Source organism: Lissotriton vulgaris, chromosome 5 (assembly GCF_964263255.1).
Source record: "Lissotriton vulgaris chromosome 5, aLisVul1.2, whole genome shotgun sequence".
NCBI classification, from domain to species: Eukaryota; Metazoa; Chordata; class Amphibia; order Caudata; family Salamandridae; genus Lissotriton; species Lissotriton vulgaris.
In genome coordinates this window covers 891636351-891660712 of record NC_141693.1, presented here as the reverse complement: position 1 = coordinate 891660712, position 24362 = coordinate 891636351, and the positions used below count along the sequence as shown (strand labels likewise).

The 24362-nt window shown below is 46.2% G+C and overlaps 1 protein-coding gene across 3 annotated transcripts in view; it reads right to left on the bottom strand.

Annotated features, from left to right (window-relative positions):
• Positions 1-24362, bottom strand: part of LOC147711757 (protein FRA10AC1) — a 354287-nt gene that overhangs the window by 111504 nt on the left and 218421 nt on the right. For all 3 annotated transcript variants that reach the window (XM_086922478.1, XM_086922479.1, XM_086922480.1), the window contains exon 9: positions 919-964. In XM_086922478.1, coding sequence (XP_086778604.1) covers positions 919-964 — 46 coding nt within the window. The remainder of the gene's footprint in view (positions 1-918; positions 965-24362) is intronic.

The following is a 24362-nucleotide window of genomic DNA, read 5'->3' as shown; positions in this document are numbered from 1 at the left end:
CAGTCGCAAGAACTAGGCGCACTATTTACTACGTTTTCTGAAAGGAATACTAGTACATGAAGTCCTGAGTTCTGAATTGAATATGAACTCCCCATGGCCTGTGAGAACAAGAACCTGCGTTGCTAATATGAATGCAGCGGCAATAGCTCAAACTTTTAGTAATGTGAGAGCTATTGCACTGCAAAGCCATTACTGCACTCGAGCTTTAGCTTTAAACATCTTAAGCTGTGTAAAGCGAAAGCTCGGGTGCCGCCATTGAAAAAAAGTAAATAAAACATAAAAAGAAAGGCATGTGGGTGCATTTGGCACCACAAATAATAACAGAAAGGCGTAGCCACCATTATTCCTGCTGAGGCGTGCCGCGCTGTGCACATAAAAAAAAGCATTACGGGAGAGGGTGTCCAAACCATTTAAGAAAATAGTGTTCAGAGGCTGTAATTAAAACCTACCGATTAACAACATACTTAACTGGGGGAGTGTCCTCAAGGGAGGTTACAAGAAGAGAATAGGCGGTACTGGAGAGGGACTCCTAAGCCTTCTGACCAATCAAAAGCCACCATTTACAAAGGACATTGATAGGAGCCAATTAAAAAGTTGGGCGGGAAGTGGACGGAGGTTCATTCCCATTTCCTGAGCGCTGCCTAGGCAAGACCGAAAAAACAACCCTATTACCTCCAAGTTATACTCCTGGTGAAGAACTAGAGAAGCAGGCTGAAAGTTTGGTGTGAGCCAGTTGACACTGCAGTCCACACCACAATAAAGGGATTTAAAAGAAAACACAAAAAAGAAAACACATTGGTAAGTGGAGTACTTAGAAATGGGGGCTAGAAAGAAGTGAATTACAAATGTATTCACAGGAGCAAAGACGTCACATTACTGTATTCAACATTCAGAAAATAAACATCTTTTGCAATATACCTTTTCCTGAAATAACTTCTTTCTCGACTCGCCATCTAAATCCAAACTGTTTAAAGAGAAAACAATGTATACGCAGTTTAGTAAAAACCTTTCCATGGTATGTCATAAAAAGCATTTTTTTAATACAAAACAATCCATTACGTTTTTTTTTCTCAAAAATGCCTTTTCCACTCTTTCAAAAACAGACCGCAATCATTTTCATTTAAATGAACCACAAGACACATCATAACCCCTTTAACGAGAGGTTGATGCAATAAGTGTAATATATTTTAAATATATGATATTCAATGATAAAGTCAAGAACCAGTGACCGGCAGCAATCCACCTCTTCAAATAATGAGGAATAATGCAGGCAAAACCAAGACACAAGTTGAGGGTACACACTTGTGGACGGTGTCTACCCACTATTTTCACAGGGTGGATGCTGTTCACCTGCTATGAAGTTGGGCCCCAGTGAAATATGCTACATTTTTCCTGGTCTAATTTGTGGAAACCAGGACTCATTCAGCAGTGCCTGCATGTTAACTGTTTTCTGTTCCGAGCAGTGATGGTTGGTGGCGAGGGGTTTTCTTATTTGAAATTCTAGCTGCTTCCGAAAGAAAGGCTGAAATTAAGGGGCCATCAGTCCTCCTTTTATTTGAGTACCGTCCTGGTTGGGAGCTATCAGGAGCCTAACACCTAGATGCCAATTCAATGAGGGGGAAACAAAGGTGCATAGCTTGTTATCACTTCACAAGTACTTGAGAGAAACTAATACTTAGTGGCAAGCTTTTGATTTTGTTCAATCCCTACATTAAAGAGATATGCATACATTGCAAGAATGTCAGATCTATCGGTCTGTTTAAGTATTTATGCGAACACCCATTTAAATAACACACATTTCTAAAAATGTATTTCTTCTTTAAGTGTTAGTCATCCCATTGTAGGGTGTCAGAACGCTTTGCATCATGCGAAAGCTTTATGCATTGACATTGATTATATAAGTGTGTGTATCAAAGTACAGGGTGTGTTACATAAGGCAATGAGGGGTATAAGGTGTAGGGCTCAACTATCGTCTTTACCAGTAGGCATTATATGTTAAGAGTGCATGACAGAGAGAGACAAAGTCAGGATTTAACCCCTTCCATGCTCATGACGAGCTCAGCTCGTCATGAGCCGCGGTGGCCGTGGGCTCATGACGAGCTGAGCTCGTCATAACGGCCGCAATGCTCGCACAGGGGGTTAATTCCCCCGCTGTGCTGAACGTTCTACAGAAAAGGGTGTGGCTGTGACAAGCTCAGCTCGTCATGAGCACACGGCCACCGTGGCTCATGACGAGCTGAGCGCGCCGCGACCCCCCAGCACAGCGGGGGAATTAGCCCAGCAGGCAAGGGGTTACAATGTAACACAGTGCTTGAGTTTGCTTGTACTAATCAAACTTTAATACGACCCAAATAACTCTTTTTAGCAACCTCATAATACCAGATTCTGAAAAAACAATAAGGTCTAAACCAGGGTCATTGGAATGGCAGGGCAGGGCCAAACCATGCGGCAGGGTTGAACAAATTATGCTGCAACAAATAGAAAATGATGCCGCTTAGCACAGCACGTGTTGCATTAACATCACTTGATTAGTTTGTCTTTACTACACATGGTAAGAATGTCTGGGAAACGTTTTTAGTAACCTTTGATATGTTTGAGCTGGAAAAAAATTTTGTGTGAAAATCTGCAGATTATGCAGCATATGATGTATTAGGTGGTAAATGCAGCAAATCCATAATTATGTGGAACTCAATGCACTGTGCATGGGACCCACGTCTGGGCATACCTGTCCCACTTGGGGCGGCACACTAAAGTATACAAAAAAGTGATGGCTGGAATCTTGAATTAATCTCAGTCACTGGTTTGTTATTTTGCACACCATGTGACCTCAGTTTGTACCCAGTTATATGCAAATCAGTCTTGACCTTGCTCCAATCAGAACAGTCTGCACAAACAAGTCTCTATAGCACAAAAATTAGGAAAAATTGCATAATGCAAAATTTCAGGCAACTTCAAGAAATGATGGAATTACATGGATTTTGCCACCGTATATGTTATTTCTCCAAAGCCTAACTCCAGTGGCACAACCCCATAGTAATTTTTGTAAATGGCTAAATATTACTGTTCCTAAAATGGCTGTACCCTCTCCATCACTGTGTCAATTGCATGCTTTCTGAGCCATACAAGTCTAATAATGACGGCTAGAGACCGACGTAAGGTAAAGCGCTCTGATATCTTCGAGTCAAGTTCGCATTATATAAAACTCCCCCCCCCCCCCCCAAAAAAAAAGGTGAAGGGATGCTTGGACCCAGAGCAAGAAACACAAGGTTACCTTAATGGTAACTCGGTTAGTCCGAGTCATTAGGCTCTTTTCCATTATCAACTGCCGGGGAGTAGCTACCTAGCCATGTGTCAGAAACTGTCTCCACAGCTTTCCACAGTGTAGAAGTGTACGTCCATAACCACGCATTTGTGTGTGTCCAAGGGGTGGTTGTCAGTCAAAAAAGGGCTCTCATCCTTGTATCCTGTATATAAAATAGGTTATTTATTAAAAGCCAGCCAGGGTCAGTTTGTTCAGGTGGCATAGGGGTTGGAAGGCAGCCTTCACAATGGGAATTGGGCCAAGAACCAGGAGTCTTAAAGTTATTTAGGTAGTTCTGCCCAACTCTTACGATTTGGCTCCTCCCATTCTCCACTGGTGGGTAGACGCGATAGCACTGAAAAATAGGGTCATATATGGCTAAATCCAACCGAAGTTCAGACAAGCTCGGAGTAAATGCCTCATTCAAGGGCATCAAGATGGGAGTCATATGTCAAAAATTGGAAGGTGCCCGCCTAACATTACATTTTCCTAAGAAGCGCTTTAAGTGGGTTAGTGAGAGCTGCTGCAGTGAACAAGTTCGGCCAACGCGGCATGGAACTTAAATTATGTGGGCAGCTTACTGGAAAGTTGGCCGAGGTAGAACCTCTGCCACCGTGCAGAATAGCAGGTAGTTCCCCATTTTACAAATGAGACTGAGTCTTCAGTACTGGCTGTGGACACGGCTTTTGCTAAAAAGGGCGCCTACCTTCACATCAAGAAAATGAATACATTCTCTGTCAAAGCTCCAAGCACATATTGAATCAGAATGCTTGGACAAGTTGTGGGAAGCTTTATCTGCGATTCATCGACGATATCTTCATGTTATGGGCAGGAACTGAGCAAGCTCTTACAGATTTTTTGAAATCTTGGAATGAAATCAATGACCGTATCCAGTTCACTTGGAGCTTTGACAGAGAATGTATTCATTTTCTTGATGTGAAGGTAGAACGACATGCAGGCATAGTAACCACTACCATGTATCGGAAACCAACTGATCGTAACTCAATGTTACATTACCAGAGCTTCCATCGACCTGGATTAAAACAGAATCTACCTCTCTCACAGTTAATGCGTGTCAAACGCATTGTCACATCTGAGGATTCCTGTCAACTGGAGATGTCTAACATGGTGGAAAGGTTTAAAGCCCACGGCTATCCGCCACAAACCCTTGAAAAGGCTGTCACCCGATGTAGGAGTATGACTCGCGATGAGCTCTTAAAAGTCCGACCAAAAACTGAGAATACTTGAATGGTAGTTGTTTCTAAATACACCGTATTGAGCAATCAGTTCAGAAAAATCATTGCCAACCATTGGTCATTACTGAGTATGGAGCCTGATTTTCAGGGAGCCTTCACACAGCAACCTTTGTTCGCGTACACCAGGGGACGCAACTTGAAAGAGATGTTGTCCAAACCCACCATGAAGCATCAACAGACCATCTTCAAGGGACTCAGACCTTGTTATAATTGCAGTAATTGCAATAATTGCATTTCAGGCAACATCACTAACCATCCCATGAAGGGCTATCCCATCAAACTTCGTGTCAATGCCACCTGCAATTCTGCAAATGTAATTTACATGTTGAAGTGTCCTTGCGGAAAATGCTATATTGGTCATACTGAGAGGAAGGTCAGGTCACGCCTATTGGAACATAAAAGCAACATAAGAACTGGCAACCTTAAATCCACAGTTGCTACACATTTTTTGGAACAAAATCACACTGTTGCCCAGTTGAAATATCTCATATTGGAGCAAGTACCACTGACACATGATAACAAGAAAACCTTGCTGAAGAGAGAGAATTTCTGGATCCGCTATATGGCGACGATGCAGCCACACGGACTCAATGATCGGATGGAGTTCTTATGTTATCTTTGATCCATTGATCTGTTGTGTTATCACCTGTTATATTTGCCATTTACCACATGTCCATTCTTTTCTTACATTGTTTACATTTCCCATATGCTCATCATTTATTATTATTTTTTCCTTTCCTACTCGTCTTTGATTATTCTTTATTGTACTGTTTCACCATCACTTGTTTTCGGGTGGTGGTGGAGACTGTTTTCACTTTTGTTTATTTGTTATTTTGACACCTCTCTAAGATGGCGCCCACGTTTCAGTGTCGCTGAGTCCTACTTTTATTTTTACTATGCTAGGCGCGCGCTTATTTACCTTTCTCACACACTGCGAGTTTGATCGGCTCTTGCCGGGAGCAGTTTGTTGAAGTCCACGGACGCCGACGCTAGTAAGTACCTCTACCGAGGACTTCAGTTAACGTGATGTTATGGGGGTACGCGGTTACTTACGCGAGTTTCACTTTTCTGTTGAACTCTCTGGTTTACCACGCTAGCACCCTTTTGCGTCTTAGTTTGATACAGCGAGGGATGTTATCGTTGTTGCTCACCTGGGTTTCTGGTTGTCCTTACGGTTAACGCTGCAATCTTTGCTTCACCTTGGTTTCTTGTTCACTGATACACGCGTTTCGTTCATTATTTTACTATTGTTGTTGTCATTGTGAGTTGCATGATTTTCCTGGTGACTTTGTTTCTTTTATCTTATACACCATGTTTACTTTCCTTGATATTTCTATGGATTTCTCAGCGTAATTTTTGGATACTGTGGCAATATGCTATATTATGGCCTCATTTAGTTATTTTCCTTTGGTTTGTAGAGCTATCCCCTGAGGAAGGGCTTGATACCAGCCCGAAATGCATTGGGATGATTGATGATTGGATTACAATTTCGTGGAATATGTTTATTTTGCACGTTTTGAAACATTGATGAACCATACATGAAGTACAATGAGTATGGATTAAAATGTGAAAAACGACTTAACCTTGTGGATTTAACTTTCTATGAACTTCACTTCAAACTTTAGACGTTTCAGTCTCTTTTGAGCAGTGCACCGGGGAGTCTTCCTCTCAATGGGGGAAGCCTTGTATTAGCCATGATGGAGACACCAGGATGACCATACACCAAGAGGGCTTCTCAATTTCCAGTAAAACAAGTAGATTCAGGGGAAATGCATTTAGGAATTCCTCTCTCCAGTCCACCATCAGGCCACCCCACAAGGACCCTGTCCCTTCCCCTTCCAGGAGGTGACCCGCTCAGGCTCTGTGCTCCAGCGAACGGCAAAGGCATCAATACCTAGACATTCCCAGGCCTCAAATATAGAGTCTGGGGCTTGAATTTCACACTAATGAGGACAGTGGAGATATCTGCTCACGCTGTCTGCTATCTCTGCACCCACAATAAGAGAAAGCAGCAGGAACATGTCTTGAGCAACCAACCGTCTACTCCCACAGCTGCGCTCCAAGCTGCAGACAGAACTGTGCACGGCCGCCCGCGATGTCTTGCGTCCAAACATAGACAATAGATGTGGTGTTTTCCATATGGGCTAGAACTAGAAGGAATACCTTCTGGCCAAGAAAAATGCATTCTAGTGCAAGACACTTATGCGGAGGAAGAACTGTGACCTGTTGCAGTATAGAAGAGCTCGTCACAGTGAGCTCTGCACTCAAACTTTGAAGAGATGGTTGTGATCACAAATTGAAGCTAGGGCAGACAGAAGGAGTGATCTGTCCGTCCGTTGATTGAGACGATGAGCACACCATCTCAAGATTGGTACCAGCGACGGCTTGCACTTGGCCCGCAGTGGAGCTCTGAGGTAAGAGGCCCGGAGACCTGCGACCCTCGTGGAAAGAACTCTGCTGCTTCTGCTTTCCCGCGGGCTGCATTGTGCTGCTGGCAGTGGGCTCTGCGGCACAAGGTGGGAGCGTCCGCCACTGGCTGCAGAGAGATGGGGCGGCCGGGTGCTGCTGCGGTTGGTGCTGGCAGCCACCAAGTAAGGAGGAAAAGGCGGCTCATGGGGATTGAGGTCACACTGTAGAGAAATTCTGAAGCCTAAGAGGGTGAGTGAGAGGCATTTCTGAGGGGCGCCTGCCTGCGTGCCCTAATCTACTGGCCCATGCTGCCCCCTGATAGGCACCCCGGCCTCCAGCACTGCGGATGCTGACTGAGCCTTACCTTCGTCTTCTTTCACCAGCACTGACTGCATATTTGCGACGCTCAGCGGGCATCAATGCAAAGGGACTTCCCATAGGCCCTTTACACCGATTGCTGATACTTTTGGTGAACTTTCTGTAGCCACATTCGGGCAGTTACCTGTCCAGTACCTTGGTAAATAACGTAGAGGACAGGTTCAACCAAATAGCAGCATACTGTACTGGTTGAGATGGCTTCCCAGTGTGAAATGCAGATATGTCCTGTGTGATGAGCCTCCTCAAGGTTTGCTGAACACAACACTCATTGTTGATTGAAGGCTGCCTGAACCTGAACCTAAACCAAATTCAGCATTTCAGTATACTGAATTGCTGCAGGGAAACAGACTGAACCGATTTAGGTCACAGAGATAAAAATGTGGCATAGTCTTCTAACATTTTTCCAAACAAAGAAGGAGAAATTGGAGCAATTTTCATGCCACTATCTATGTGACGGGTCCAGCTATATATGTTTTAGAGAACAGTGGTCCCTATTTTGGAAGGAAAAATGGACAACCACAATAATAATACGCTTAAATAGATCGTATGTCTTTCGTCCAGCCGGACAAGAATTTATTTTTATATATAAGTTCAGTTGATTGTGATTCAAAACATTAAATGACAAGTGGGCACAGCCGTGACCCACAGAACACAAGACAAACCAACGAAAAACAGAATGGCCAAAGGCAGGGTATAAGATGTGTCTGTTTGTTTGTAATCACTATGACAGACTTAAATATCCAATATAGCTTGCTTAATCTCCACAACGGCCCCCTCGCTGCCGGGGATGCCTGGCTTCACCTAGGGGATGCCCAATAGGGACCATCTTACAGGGAAAGCCAGGACGGGTTCCCCAGCAGCACACAGCGCCAAGAAACCCTGGGGTGAACGTGCGCTCTACAAATTCATACTAACATAACATAACATAACAACACTGTTTTACTTTGGGAAATCTGTACCTAACTGCTAAATAAATAATTGCTTCGAGAAATTAAAGCCACAATTTAAATACAACGGCACTATTGTTTTTTTTAAAATTCACCGCACGTGCATCGCGTCGCCCGCCACCACCCCTTGTGATTCACATCCCATGAACAACTATGATACGCCTTTATCTCAATGGTTCCTCCCTATTTTTGCAGTTTCATCCATCGCCGTTTTTTCACCTTAAACCACTGTGCCTTCAACCTTCACTGACATTGCCGTTTTAACACCGTAAACCACTGCGCCTTCAACCTTCACTGACATCTCGGGCACAAGCTGCATGAGTACTGTGCAACTAGACTCTAGTCCTGAAGCGGATGTCCTCTTCTTTGTGTCACACATCAATTCACCCTCACAGAAGTCACCAATCAGATGCCTGGCAGTTTAGTTTTACTTATCTCTATTTTTTGTATTTTTCTCCCCCCTTTTATTCCCTTGTAAATGTTGATACAGTAATGCGATATAGGCAAAATATGTGAATAAGCTTAAGACAACAATGAACTATCCTTTGTCCTGAAGATGATGCTTTATATTTTTGGGAATAGCATCGAAACGTTGTCGACACTAAAAGCACCATATGCAATATGATTTTATAATATTGTAATGATCAATGGTATGAAAATGGATATTTAAGTCTGTCATAGTGATTACAAACAAACAGACACATCTTATACCCTGCCTTTGGCCATTCTGTTTTTCGTTGGTTTGTCTTGTGTTCTGTGGGTCACGGCTGTGCCCACTTGTCATTTAATGTTTTGAATCACAATCAACTGAACTTATATATAAAAATAAATTCTTGTCCGGCTGGACGAAAGACATATGATCAATTTAAGCGTATGATTATTGTGGTTGTCCATTTTTCCTTCCAAAAGAAATGCGTTACTTACCTGTAACAGCAGTTATCCAGTATTGGTGTCTTTCATAGATTCACATGCCTGAATCATTCCCCGTCGCCGAGACGGGAGCCTCCGGTACATAAAAAAGTAATGTCCTAAGGACATACATAGAGAATATAGGCCGAAGGGCCTCCCCTTTTGGGGCCTTTCCACGTCCTTATGTAAAAGGACCGAACTCTCATCGTTAGCCAATCAGCTCCGACCTCCTTCCAGAACCTTCCCGGGAGGAGCCTCCGTCCCTCAGATTTTCGTACGCACCCAGCTAGGGTGTCGCAATGTAGACCTAGAGGTACGTGAGTCCTTACCGGGGAGGCGGGAGGGTTGCATGTGAATCTATGAAAGACACCAATACTGGATAACTGCTGTTACAGGTAAGTAACGCATTTCTTATCCAGTATTTGGGTGTCTTTCATAGATTCACATGCCTGAATCAGAGTAGCCAGCAGTTATACATGCATAGTGGTAAGGCACATTCTCACATCTAGTAGGCCTGCATAAAGTACAGACAACCTGAGAGAAAACATGGTAATATATAGTCATGCATATAGCAGAGAAAACCATGAAGAATGTGCATACCTGGATGGCGGGACAAGGTAAGGCTCACCTTATTGGAAGAGATGGCGCAGCACCGCTTGTCCCACTGCAGCGTCCTTCTGCAGTTCGATGTCCAGGCAGTAGTGCTTGGAAAAGGTATGCGGGGACTTCCATGTCGCCGCTCGGCAGATGTCCAGGATCGGCACTCCAGCGAAGAGCGCCGCTGACGTTGACATCGCTCTGGTCGAGTGGGCAGCCACTCGGTCTGTCAAAGGCCGTCCGGCCTGATCATGGCAGAAAGCAATTGCTGAAGAAATCCAGCGTGAGATGCTCTGTTTTGTCAAGGGCAACCCCATGCGCGGGTTGCTGTAGGCTACAAAGAGTTGAGAAGACTTCCTGACGTCTTTGGTCCTGTCCAAGTAGAATTTGAGACACCTTTTAATGTCCAGGGAATGCAGCGCCCTTTCCGCTGCCGTGGAAGGGTCCGGAAAGAACGACTTGAGGACAATTGGTTCGTTCAGATGAAAGTCTGACGGCACTTTAGGAATGAATTTAGGGTTGGGCCTGAGTACCACTCGGTCGTGCCTGAATTGGAGATACGGTTCCTGAATGGACAGCGCCTGAAGTTCGCTGACCCTTCTGGCCGACGTCAGGGCTAGCAGGAGAGCCGTTTTCCAGGAAAGATGCTTGAGCGATGCCCGGTGTATGGGCTCGAATGGGTGTTTCATCAATTGGTTTAGCACCAAGTTCAACTGCCAGGTTGGAGGAACTTTCCGAGGCCTCGGAAAGGATCTGTAAAGTCCTTTTAGAAATTGCTTTACCAGTCGACTGGACCAGAGGGAGGGTCCCGATGGGGTCCTGGTGAACCTAGAAATCGCAGCCAGATGAACCTTAATGGAGGCGTGAGCCAGTCCCGATTGAGCCAGGTGCAGTAGGTACGGTAGCAGCTGTACTGGGGTGACCCGGAGCGGGTGTAAGTCTTGTTCCGAACACCACACGCAGAACCTCTTCCACTTGAGCGAGTAGGTCTTGGTCGTGCTGCTCGCTCTCGCTTTGGCCAGTACTGCCCTGCAGTCCTGTGGGATGTCTAGCTCCCCGAACTCACGGTGCTCAGGAGCCAAGCCGATAAGTTGAGCGAACGGAGGTTCGGGTGGTGTACCTGGCCTCCGGACATTGTCAAGAGGTTCGGGAGTTGTCGCAGGTGAATCGGGGGCCTGATGGATAGGCGAAGAAGATCCGAGAACCAATGTTGTCTCGGCCAGTACGGAGCAATCAGTATCAGCGTGCACGGTTCCGTCCTCATCTTCCGGAGGAGCCTCGGTATCATCGGGAACGGCGGAAAAGCGTACGCAAACACGCTGGACCAGCCGATGGAAAAAGCATTTCCCAGCGACCCCCGTTGGGGATGCCAGCTTGCGTAGCTTCGGCATTTGGTGTTCTCTGCCGTCGCGAAGAGATCGATCCTCGGGGTGCCCCATTGTGAGAAGACGTGGGCCACCGTGTCGCCGTCGAGCTCCCATTCGTGGGAGAGAGAGGTCTGCCTGCTGAGGGCGTCCGCGATAGTGTTCTCCTTCCCTGGAACGTACTCCGCCTTGAGGGAGAGGCCGTGCGCCACCAACCAGTTCCAGATTTTTTGCGATTCTCGTGAGAGAGAGAGAGATCGCGTTCCCCCTTGTTTGTTCAGGTAGTGCATCGTCGTGGTGTTGTCTGTTTTGACGAGCACAGGGGAAGAGCCGATGCGTGGCAGGAAGGCCTGTAGAGCCAGGTACACTGCCCTCAGTTCCAGGAGGTTGATGTGTAGTTGTGTCTCCTGGGCGTCCCATTTGCCGCTGACTCGAAGGTCTAACAGTACTGCGCCCCAGCCTTCCAGTGAGGCATCGGTCGTGATGACCAGTGGTGCCGGCGGCAGGAGGAACGGCAATCCGGCCGTCAGGTGAGTCCTGTTTCTCCACCACAGCAGGGCCTTTATGATGGCCGGCGTGATTGTGAGAATGTCGTCGAAGGAGCCTGAACACTGTTTCCATTGTCTCGCCAACGCTTCCTGTAGGGGGCGCATGCGGAGCCTGCAGTGCGGTACGAGGAGAATGCATGAAGACATCATCCCTAGCAAGGAGGTGAACGTCCGGACCTTGATGCGAGGCTTCTTGGCCACCGCCGCGGCCAGAGACAGTACTTTGCAGATCCTGTCCTCTGAGGGGAAAGCCTTCGCACGCTCCGTGTCCAGGGTTGCCCCTAGGAAGGTGATCCTCGTTGACGGAGTAGTGCATGATTTTTTGAGGTTGATCGTCAGACCCAGCTGTTGGAAAAGAGCGCTGCAGGCGTTGAAGGAAGCCAGCGCGTCCTCCGGGGAAGGAGCCTTCACCAGCCAGTCGTCCAGGTAAGGGAACACCTGGTGACCCCTTTGTCGCAGGAAGGCAGCCACGGGCGCCAAGCACTTTGTGAAGATACGTGGGGCAGATTTGAGGCCAAACGGCAAGACCTTGAACTGGTAATGTCTGCCCGCTATTTCGAACCTTAGGTATTTCCTGTGCCTGACGAGTATGGGGACATGGTAGTAGGCGTCCTGTAAGTCCAGGGAGACCATCGAGTCGCCTCTTTCCAGTGCTCCTAGGATCTCCTGGATTGTGACCATCCGGAAGGATTGACTCCGTAGGAAGGCGTTGAGCGCCCGGAGGTCTAAGATCGGCCTCCACTTGTCCCCTTTCTGTTGGACCAGGAAGAAGTGGGAATAAAAACCCTTCCCTTTCTGGGAGTCCGGGACCTTTTCGATGGCTCCTTTGACCAACATGGCAGAGACTTCCTGGAGAAGGAGGTGCAGGTGTCTGTGAGCACGCTTCAGCGGAGGGGTGTTGGGAGGGGTGTTGACCAGTTCGAGGGAATGTCCAAATTGAATTATTTGTAGTACCCACCGATCCGTAGTGATTTTTCGCCAATTGTGGAGGAAGTGGGTCAGTTTTCCCCCAATTCGAAAGGATTGAGACGGTGGTGGGACTGGCTGGAGTAAGTGGTCACTGGCGGCCGCCAGCGCCCTTCTTGGCGGATTTGCCTCTGAAGGACGATCTCCCATAGGATGACTGTCGGGACTGTTGTTTCTGCTGGGGTTGGTTCCTGTTGCCATAGGAATAGGACGACCGATTTTGGTAGGAACCTCTGTAGGAGTACTGACCTCTGGAGCGGCCTCCCCGAAAGGATTGGTTCCGGGACTGGAGGGAGCCCAGAGCCCTCGCCGTGTCGGTGTCTTTTTTGATGGCCTGGAGTGCCTCGTCTATCTTCTCCCCAAAGAGGAATTGCCCATCGAACGGCATATCCAGCACCTTAGATTGGACCTCCTGCCGAAAAGACGTCGCCTTGAGCCAGCCCTGGCGGCGGAGCACGGCAGCCCCGGCCAACTGGCGGAATCCCGTCATGGCTGCGTCGATGGCGCAGTCGATAATTTCAGCCGCGGAGTTTTGTCCTTCCGCCAGAAGAGCTTTCACCTCGTCCTGGACCGTGGCCGGCAGGCCTTGCAGGTAGGGAGCTATGTCTTCCCATAGCTGGCGGTTGTATCGGCCCAGGAGGGCGATGGAGTTTGCCACCTTGATGGACATGGCGGATGTGGTGGAGAACCTCTTGCCTATGGTGTCCAGCTTCCTTCCTTCCTTGTCCGGGGGCGCGGACAGCGGCGAGGAGGGGTTTCGGGATTGTTTTTGGGCCGCCTGAGTGACAACCGAGTCTGGTTTGGGGTGGCCGGTCAGGCAGGCAGGTGCGGAGTTCGGGGCCTTATATTTTTTGTCTAGGCGCGGAACCACCGCCGGCACCGAGGCAGGCGTGAGCATCAGCTTCTTGCCCTGTTCCCAAAGAAAGTCTATCAGAGGAATAGACTTGGTCGATTTCTGTGTGTGCTCCTTGAAATCATGGAGGAAGCATTCCGTTTCCGCGGATTCCACCGCCATGTGAAACCTCCTTGCAGCTCTGTCCACCAGTTTGTGGAAACCTCCCACGTCCGCCGCTTCAGAGTGGCGCGGTCTCGGGGATGCCGGGGCAGACGAATGGTGTGATGACGCAGCATCGGCATCGTCGTCTCTGTGGTCCGAGGCGACGTCTTGCACCTCGCCTTCCTCTAAGTCCGTGTCATCCTCCTCGCTTTCCGATGAGTCCTCCGCCTGTGTTTGCGGTCGGAGTTGGCTCCGAGGACGGGCCGGGGGAGCGGAAGGGTGCGAGGCCGACGGTTGCGCTTGGGTGACCGGTACCTGGGCACCGCTGTCTGCGTCCGGGAACCTTTGTTTATAGTCCTGCACCAGGGATTTCAAATCGTTGACCAGAGACAGTGGCAAACAGATCATCGGGGTTTTCACCGTGTCTACGGTCAGGGAGCTGCCTTGATACATCACTCCGTCCCGGATCTCTTGGACGTCCTGGTGTTCTTCGTGAACCTCCTGTTCTTCGTCCGACTCCTCACTTTGTAGTGTGTCTTGTTCTTCTTCGGGTGCCAACTCCACCGTTGGGCGAACCGAGGGCGTTGGAATCGAGTGAATAGAGACTTCGACCAATCTCGATTCTTTCCAAGATGGCGCCGGGGTCTCTTCCGACGACGTGCGTGAAGATGGCGCTCCCGCCATGTGTGTTGGTGATTTGGGCACCTCCGTCAGGGTTAATGGTACCAATTTTTGCGGGGATAAGGGTTTCGCCGCCTTACTGATGGTAGGGTCGTGGACTTGAGATACCTTTGTCGAAGGTGTGGTTTTTGAACTTGACTTCGACTGTTTAGGAGACGAACTTGACTTCGATGTCTTGGGTGACGAACCTTCGGTATGAGGTGTTTTCGGCGAAGGCGTACCTGAAGATTTAGACCTCTTAGGTGACGAAGAGGCGGCCTTCGTATTGGATGAAGGTTTCAGAGGAATGGTCGAGGAGACCGGTGCGCCTGAGGACGCAGTGGTGGTCGTCGTGGTCGCCGCGGAGGGCGATGAGGCCGTAGTAGTCGACACAGTGGTCGTGACTGAGGTGGTCCGCTTAGTAGATGGAGCGGGCTTCTTGAACCTCTGGCCATCCTTAACAGACACGGAGGAGGTGGTGGAGCGTGCCTCCGAAGGCTTCCTGTGCGCCTTCTTAGGAGGAGTGTCTGTCTCTCCAGGGGACTGCGCCCTGGGTCTCTTCTTGGAGACTTTGGAGGTCGCGGAGACACTACCCTCGGAAGATTCCAGAGTGTCTCGGACCTTAAGCCTGTCGAGCCATTCGCGAAGGCGAGTTTCCCGTTCCTTAACCGTCTTCTTTGGGAAGGCTCTACACACCCTACACTTGTCAGTGACGTGGTCAGGGTACAGGCAATATAAGCACAGGTCGTGCTTGTCCTCCGCTTGAATCCGCTGCTTGCCGCAGGAGGAGCAGGCCCTTAGGAGGGCTTTCTTCTGTGAGTCCGCCATGGACGAAGTTTTCTTATTAGATTCCGACATGTAGTCGATGCTAGGATGAAATCCTTTTCGTACAAAGTGAATTTCGGTGAAGTTTGAGACTTCGAATTTTGGAAACCTGAAGAGCTCAGGTTGGAGACTCCCTAGCACAACGTGCGGTAGAAAAATCTGAGGGACGGAGGCTCCTCCCGGGAAGGTTCTGGAAGGAGGTCGGAGCTGATTGGCTAACGATGAGAGTTCGGTCCTTTTACATAAGGACGTGGAAAGGCCCCAAAAGGGGAGGCCCTTCGGCCTATATTCTCTATGTATGTCCTTAGGACATTACTTTTTTATGTACCGGAGGCTCCCGTCTCGGCGACGGGGAATGATTCAGGCATGTGAATCTATGAAAGACACCCAAATACTGGATAATAGGGACCACTGTTCTCTAAAACATGTTACTGCCCAAGGTCTCTATGGCATACCTTCTGGGTTTCCCTTGTTTTGTATAATAGGGTCCAGCTATATAGTCACTAAGATGAGGCGCTTTACTACCTCCTGGGCCTGAGGTGCAACACTGTGGATCTATTACTGTGGCACACAAAGGTGGCAAAAAACCTTGTTGCCTGGCGGTATTTAATGACATAATCTGCCCTACCATCAGAGGAGTGGGAATGCTGTTTGTGGCTGTTGCACTGATGTGGTGTGGGGACCAGGGAACTGCTTCCATTTTGGTGTTCCCAAGCCTCTAGTGGAAATTATGTCTGCTTTAGATTTGAGGTACTGTTGCAATCCTCAAGCAGGATTGTTTCTTTTTGTAATCTAGGACCTTCAAGGGGGTGGAGTGTATGTATGAAAATTCCCTGTGCTGAAATGTGCAGCCAGGAATGTGACCCATGACTAGAATACCTCTGTCCTGTATGCTTCGTTAGCCTGTACCATGAAGGTAACATTCCTACCTGTTAGGGTGAGCTCATGTTGTAACAACATTTGTGTTAGAGCAAGTCTGCAATATACTGACAGAGCAACCTGTCCTGGATTAGCCATTAGAATATTTGGAATCCGCTATCTCTAAGTGGGCCCTCACTACAGACTTACCATGGTTACTGACCCGTCTCCGACTATTGTACCATGCTGACCATTTTGTATCTAGAATATATAAATTGCTCCTCCCCCTGCCCAAGAAACCACATAAATTAACGGAAAGCAAGTGGGAGTCGGAACCTAACTCGACAGGTATACCGATAGATTGGGAGGTAATACACAACACTGCATTAACAAATAAGATATCCCCGATTCTATGTCAAACGAAATACATGTTGCTGAACAGAGTGTTCTGGACCCCTCAGAAATTGTTTAAATGTAATCTGAGGGATACGCCTAACTGCTGGAACTGCCAGGAAGCACCTGGAGATTTGGCACACATGCTTTTTGATTGTCCCCTATTAAGATCATTTTGGAAAAAAATATTTGCATATATTCATCAGGTATTCGGAATCACACCTGTACAGGAATTTGTATATGTCATCTTGGGCCCTTTAGAAACACAATTACCGGACATACATGACCGACAATTGCTTGATATCATGTTGACACTGGCGTGCAAGGTCATTCTATATAAATGGAAAAATGTTACTGAAGTCAACTTTAAAATGTGGCTGGAATGGCTTTCCTTCTTGAGAGGGGCGGACAATCCGGCACTACAGTCGGCCACATGGAAGCCTTCGAACAACAAACTGTGGTCCTCCCTAGATGCGTCATCCTCCCACTTTGAACCTCCATGATGCACACTTCAACGGACTGTCTGTCTATATAGAATTTAGTATGTCTTACTGTGTATGCTTTACTGTGTACTTACTGTCGCCTACACCGCGACCCAGGCTTCTGTAAACCGATTACTATTGATATATTGATACATCTGTCCTCTCTCTCTCTCTTCTTTCTCTTTTTCCTCCTTTTCTCTTTCCTCCTTTTCTTATTTCTTTGATTTTGATTATTGTAAGAGTCATTGTGCCAACACTATATCCATCTATACATTGGAAGATTTATTGTATTGTCTTTATTTTCAATTTTATCCAATCTTCAATAAAAAAGATTTGAATTAAAAAAAGAATATTTGGAATCCAGAGGGGGTACCTCTGTGTGAGATTCTTTTAAAGGTTCAAACTTAAACAACCTACAGTCAGAAATAGGGATTCCCTACTTAGCTGAGGAGAATTCTTCCCTAACACCATGGAGTCCCTGGTTAACTGGTGAGTAGGGTCTTTGGGCACACAAAAGAAAACTACTCAGGAGACCTATTAAATAAGTACCCAAGCTAGAACGTTGGTGGCGCCAGGTTGTACTGTTCATAGTTTCTCAGTGAGACTGTACGTTTTTGGGCAACTTAAATGTAAAAAACAATGCCAGACTGAGTCTATGCACATCATCAGAATATCTTGGCCTTAGTCTTGGCTAGCTCACACTGCACAACCTGTACCTCTAACCTGGTAAGTTAACAGGTGGTATGTGCAACCTCAGAACATGGCAACCCTGAAGGAATCCAAGGAAAAAGTGAAAACAGATCTAAACCCTTTCGTTTAGTAACTCATACACACCCAGTGGGAGACACAAGAAATAATTGAATTGGCATTTCAAACATTTATTGAAGCAAAAAGATTCTTGTGTAAAATACGTGTGCTGCAATGATTAATAAAAGAAAACAAAACAGAGTAATAAGCATCACAAAACAAATTTAAGAAAATAAAAAGTTCAACCATTGTGCTGTTACATGGACTATATGCTTGCATATAATTATGCTCCCACCTAGCGCTTCCAGTCCTAGTGTGCCTAGGCTGGAGGAATCTGCCAGAATCCATTAGGGTGATCTAACTCCCCAGTTACCTGTGGGTATGTTTCATCTAAGAGCCCGACTTGGTGTAGAGCTGGGCACCATCCTTCTTGGGAGGTAATCAGAATTCAGTAGGGCTGGAATTCCAGTATGGGGCGACCTAAATAGTCTCAGCGAAATGCCCCTCTGTCTGAACAAAGGAGTGATGTTGTTTATATAATAAACTTCCCCCATGTTACCATGCCAAAGCCCCAGTCAGGCCGCCCTTATTGACTATCTATACAGAGCTGTCGCAGAGCGGACAATAACATACATCAAAATTTTGTGCAGTGAACCTCATATAGAATATCAAAGGCTCTGATAATATGCCAACAAAGAAATGTAAATGTTAGCAAAGCATTTTAGAGAACTGGCTCAGGAGCTACCTCACAGACCAAAGACCAAATAGGAGCCTTAAGCTCCAGTAGCCAGCCCATAGATAAGGGTATTCCCCAGGGTCCGTACTGAGCCCCACTCTCTTTAACTTGTACCTATCTCCCCTGGCTAAAATAATCAAAGCATACAGCTTTGATACAGTGTTGTATGCTGACGACACCCAATTACAAATCACCCTTGGACCAGATCCCGCCTCTACGTAACTTAAATTTAAACAATGTATGACAGACACCAATGACTGGATAACAAACAACCACCTCCAACTTAACGCTGGTAAAACAGAGATCTTACTCTTCGGTACGGCTCAACAATTGTGGACCGACAACTGGTGGCCAACCACTTTAGGCCCCTGCCCTTCACCTAAAAAGGCAGCATACAATCTTGGCGTGATAATAGACACCAAACTTTCAATGTCTGATCACATCAACCAGGTGGTGCGCACATGCTATGGGCTAATGCGTAGCCTGAGAAAAATCGTTAAATGGATCCCACTCTCCTCACGCATGCCTTTACTGCAGAGATTAATTATCAGCCTCCTGGACTACGGCAATGCCCTGTTGGCATCCATAAATGAAACACACCTGACAAGACTCCAGGTCCTACAGAACACAGCGGCCAGACTGGTCCTTAAACTAACCCCCCCCCCCCCCCCCCCACCCCCCACCCCCACTCGCCCTCTGCCCCCAGTCTGAAGACCCTCCACTGGCTTCCCATTAGAAAGCGGATCACCTTTAAAATATGCTGTATATGCTGTCTGGTACACAATACCCTATACAGAAAGGGACCCCATTATCATGCACAGAAACTAATCAAATATCAGCCAACAAGAACCCTCCGATCAGCCAGCAAACATCTTCTAACCACACCAAAGACCCGCACCATCAGGTAAGGAGGCAGATCATTGTCGAAAATCGCCCCTATGATCTGGAACGCGATGCCCATACACCTCCGACCATAAGAAATTCCGTAGATCTCGCAAAACCCTATTATTCTAATTCCCTCCCCACCCTGCAGTTCTTCCTCTCTGTTTCTCCCGGTGATTGCTCGCATCAGCGCTATGAGACCTAAGGGTGATATATGTGCTGAACAAATGTCAAATAACATAACATTATTCCATACAGGCACGTAAGCAAATGTCTGTCATGTGTCAACGTTCAAAAATGATGTGAACTTTAAACTTGAGCATGTAAAATGATTGTGTTTTTGCCTGGGGCCTAAGTGACCATTTTACATGGGAAACCCCTGTAATCCCACACAACATATAGGAATGCAGCACTACTCAAATCTGAAGAGGTGTGGTGCCGCGGCCAGGGTGACTGACGTTGGAATCTGGGGATCACGGTTCGATCCCCAGCGCCGGCGGCAGATTAGCCCAGCACCATGTGACTCTGGGCAATAGCTTGCTTAATCTTCTCAACGGCCCCCAGCGCCTAGAGACCCTTACGGGTGATTGTTTGCGCTTTACAAATATGGGTTATTATTATTATCTAGCCCTTCTGCTCATGTTTCACCATGCAGCACTGTGTTTTCCAAAATGGAACCCAGAGTCCTCCATGTATTGTACCCTTTACAAGCACACACACACCATTCATATCTATTAAACTTACACACACTGCACCGCACTATATCCTTCAAGCATTCTATAGGGGTGGGCAGCAAACTCTGCTCCACTGGAGGAGTTTGTGGAGTTTTTCCACTTCGCACTCCGTTTGTAGCATGGAGTTTTATCAAAAACTCTGCCTCCGCCGCATGGTGGAGTTTTACTTGCGCCCAGGCCTTTAGGTGGAATAAATTATATTTGCATCAATAAATTCAGAGCTTTGGCGAAAAAAATATGAACACTGGCTGCTGATGGAGTATCAGCCCTGTGGTGCGAGCAGTTAGAATGCTCTTGTTCGCAGTTTTAACTCTAATGTTGCACCGCTCTGCGCGTTCATGGGGCAGCCTGAATTGTACAATGAATCTGTACTGCCTTTGAGAGTTAAACATGTTGGGGGAAGAGCAACATCCTCCGATTCACAGGAACTCTGCCTCACCCCTGCTCTTGCATAGGATTGCGTAACCACAGTCTTATGTACCAAAACAAATTTATTTTATTTTTTATCTGGTTTTTCAAAATTTCAAAAAGACATGGGCAAACCAAAGACTGTCACGACAGTGAATTCATGAATGCAATATCTACACTTATACACACGTACAAATATACAATATTTACAAGGTGAATGAAACACAATGAAATGAAGACAAATGAAAATGACACACCAAAAGCAATGACGTAATTCAATATTCAAACATTAATTGCATTTATATACAGTGAAAAAATTCGCACAAAAAGCAAGGGTACAACCAGTCCATGGGGATGTAAAACCAAGGAACAGGCCGGGACAGATGGAGTAGTACGCCTGCCTGCCTGACAAAGCTGTGGTTTAATGTTTACATTGGGTTGCACCACTAGGGTCCCGGATGGTATACAATTTCTCTTCCTAGGTGCACCCTTTTGAATAACCACAGGATGGAAATGTCGACGCGTTTCGAACCGGATTATTGACGGTTCTCTTCAGGACGGGGACTGGGAACAATGAGTCTGCACGTGGCAAAGAATGTGCTGTGGTGTCGGTAAATCGCAGGAATATGGTTGTTTCTGTGGTTAGCCGGTTCTGGTTCTTATAGATATGTTGTCCGCCGCGCGGTACAAACTCGAGAGGGAAGCGGCTCACATGATGACTATGTTGTCTTTGGAAAGCTGAATATGTAGCTTTAACAAAGTGGAGCGTCTGGTACCAGAAACCAATTCAGGGCCGGCGGGCGGTATCTAAGTGAGCCGGGACTTCTTAAGGAGGATTCAATCTCTCGATTTCTCTCGGTCAGGAAAACACACAGGCTTTTCCGTCAATAATCCGGTTCGAAACGCGTCGACATTTCCATCCTGTGGTTATTCAAAAGGGTGCACCTAGGAAGAGAAATTGTATACCATCCGGGACCCTAATGGTGCAGCCCAATGTAAACATTAAACCACAGCTTTGTCAGGCAGGCAGGCGTACTACTCCATCTGTCCCCGCCTGTTCCTTGGTTTTACATCCCCATGGACTGGTTGTACCCTTGCTTTTTGTGCGAATTTTTTCACTGTATATAAATGCAATTAATGTTTGAATATTGAATTACGTCATTGCTTTTGGTGTGTCATTTTCATTTGTCTTCATTTCATTGTGTTTCATTCACCTTGTAAATATTGTATATTTGTACGTGTGTATAAGTGTAGATATTGCATTCATGAATTCACTGTCGTGACAGTCTTTGGTTTGCCCATGTCTTTTTGAAATTTTGAAAAACCAGATAAAAAATAAAATAAATTTGTTTTGGTACATAAGACTGTGGTTACGTAGTACATATTGACTGCGTGGCTGTTACTGATGATACGAACTTCCCCTATCCAGCCATTTTGTTCTGTTTACTCTGTTGTTGAGATCCGGGCTGGGTAGACGTAGGATCCAAAACCTTCTCTGTTCCACAGCTTGCATAGGATTAGCATTATACAAAATCCCATGATGTCAGCATCTCTCCCTGCGCCCTTGTTTAGTGACGCAAGCAACAGCCTGTGCACACAGAAGGCAGTGGAGGGAGACCGGCAATGCCTTGACAGTTTTCCCTACTACTTGTTCCTTTGCCACAAACTGTAGGATCCTGTTTCATTAACATTCGTTCTGTTCTTTTGGATTAATATTATGTCACTTAACACACCATCTTCGCAGATACTAAAGTTTAGAGAAATTAAGTGATTCGTCCAAGATTCCTGAAATATGGCAGAGTGGAAATGCTGGGGTTGTAGCTTAGGTCTCCTGGTTTCTTAATTAGCTATTTTCAGAATTGCAGAGGCACCACATTCAGGCAAAGAAAGTAATAGGTGACACACTCTGTCTGCACCTCCCCACTGAGCCCCAGTGCACAGCAGGGCTGTATGGAACACCATGATTGACAACGGGCAGATCGCCAGCACCTGAAATGTTCTAGGCAGTGGCTTATTTTTACAAATGTAGAGGGGTATAGGTGCCTTCAAGGGAATGCGATATACGTTCGGTTTCAGTAACAACACGGGTCAAATGCCGAGCACATTCAGTTTAAAAATCGTGGTCCAACATCATGCAGACACATCAAATGAGTAGCTGTATAAGTCGGTACACTGAATGAAGAGGAACACTGCTGAATCTCTAAGTCCAATGGTGATTAGTTTATATAAAAAGGTACGTTGCGGTACAGGCGTGGAGAACCGAGTGAAAATCTCAGTCACAAGTCGGCAATGTGGAACTTCAGGTTAATTGTTGTAATTCGGCAGGATCTCTAAATAATCGGCAAAAGGAGTCCAGCTCGTAACCGGGAGGCAGGACTTAGAGATTCAGCAGTGTTCCTCTTCATTCAGTGTACCGACGTATACAGCTACGTATACCGTGTTGTTACTGAAACCGAACGTATATCGGTGTGGGACATCCTCGATACAGGGATTAACCACATCTGCTCTTTGGATTAGCGTTCCAACCCACAAAACTTATGTTATCCAGCATTTAAATTAAGATTACACTTTTTCAATATGCAGCTCCTAATTGACATCAGTCCTGAAGATGGTCTCACAATGTGCTCTCTAGGAGACCGAAACGTCGACCTCCACCTCATCCTTACTTTATGTTATACATTTGGTTTTTGGATAGGTGTTTTTAGGTTCTGTTGAGTTACTCATTAACATATTGGTTGTATACCTTCAGACCTATTCTATTTTGAATGAATTATATCTGTATATGAAATTAATGTTTTACCACTTGATAAATTCTATTTTTTCCTATACACCTTTTGTGCTTGTGTTTGTTATCTATGTAGTCTTTTTTGAATTTTCACGAATTGTGTTTCTTTAAAACTGTTGACTCACTTTGTGGAATTGAATTCGCATAAGGATCATTGATTTATCCTTCCAAGCTATACTTGAATTACCAATAGTTGCTTAAACGAATTCCCTTGAAGGCACCTATACCCCTCTACTTAATCACCCAAGCCCTCAAGGGTATTTTGGGTTGCTCACTGTTCAATTCTTTATTTTTACAAAAGTCACAGGTAGCGACAGTGACATCACACATGCCGCCAGGGCCCAGTAAAATCGCCAGCACTCTATTCAAATGACCTTTCAGGACGATGTGTTTACACTAGTTGGTTTTCTTAAACACAGTTTAAAATTTTAGTCTGTAGCCTGTCATTAAGCTCAGTATGAAGTGAAACACACAGCCAACTACTAAAAGAACTCTCACTTGTAAAAGGTCAGAGTGGCTGTGAGAAAGTGGCTCTATATGTACTGGACCAAAGTAAGGTGCAGTGTGTATAGAGGCCACCAAACACAGAGGTATAACAGAGGTTAAAGTCAGGGCTGACCTTACTCTCAAAAGTGGTAGCTTGGTCGAGCAGTAAGGCAGTACCAGAGGACATTGTAAAGCATTTGTTGTACACACTCAGTCAGCAAAAGGTTTCACACACTCAAGGACTGAACTCCAGGCCAATTGTTTTTATATCAAAATATATAGTTGCTTTATTTTTAGAACCAACAGGTATCAAAATATATTTTTCTCAGTGATGAGTAATCTCAGGTTATTGCTTTGCAGAAAGGCAATGACTTGGTAAACACAATAAGTACAGGGGTTGCAATAGGCAACACAGTTCTACACACAATTTAGCACTGAGCTCAATGGGTTTTTCTACACAATTACAGTTGATTACTTTGTATATTACTTTTGTAAGTCCAAGACTGGATCCTAGAATCAGTCCTGGGGTCTAAGCTGGAAAGATTTTAGTAAAAACGTTTTGGTTATTGCAATGATTTTTCAGGAATTAAAAGGTATTTTAAAAGTTTACACTTAGAAACTTTTCAGTGAAAATCTGACAATGTTATTGTTGGACAGGCCACATGAAGGGCTGCTCTCCCCCGGCTCAACCAGG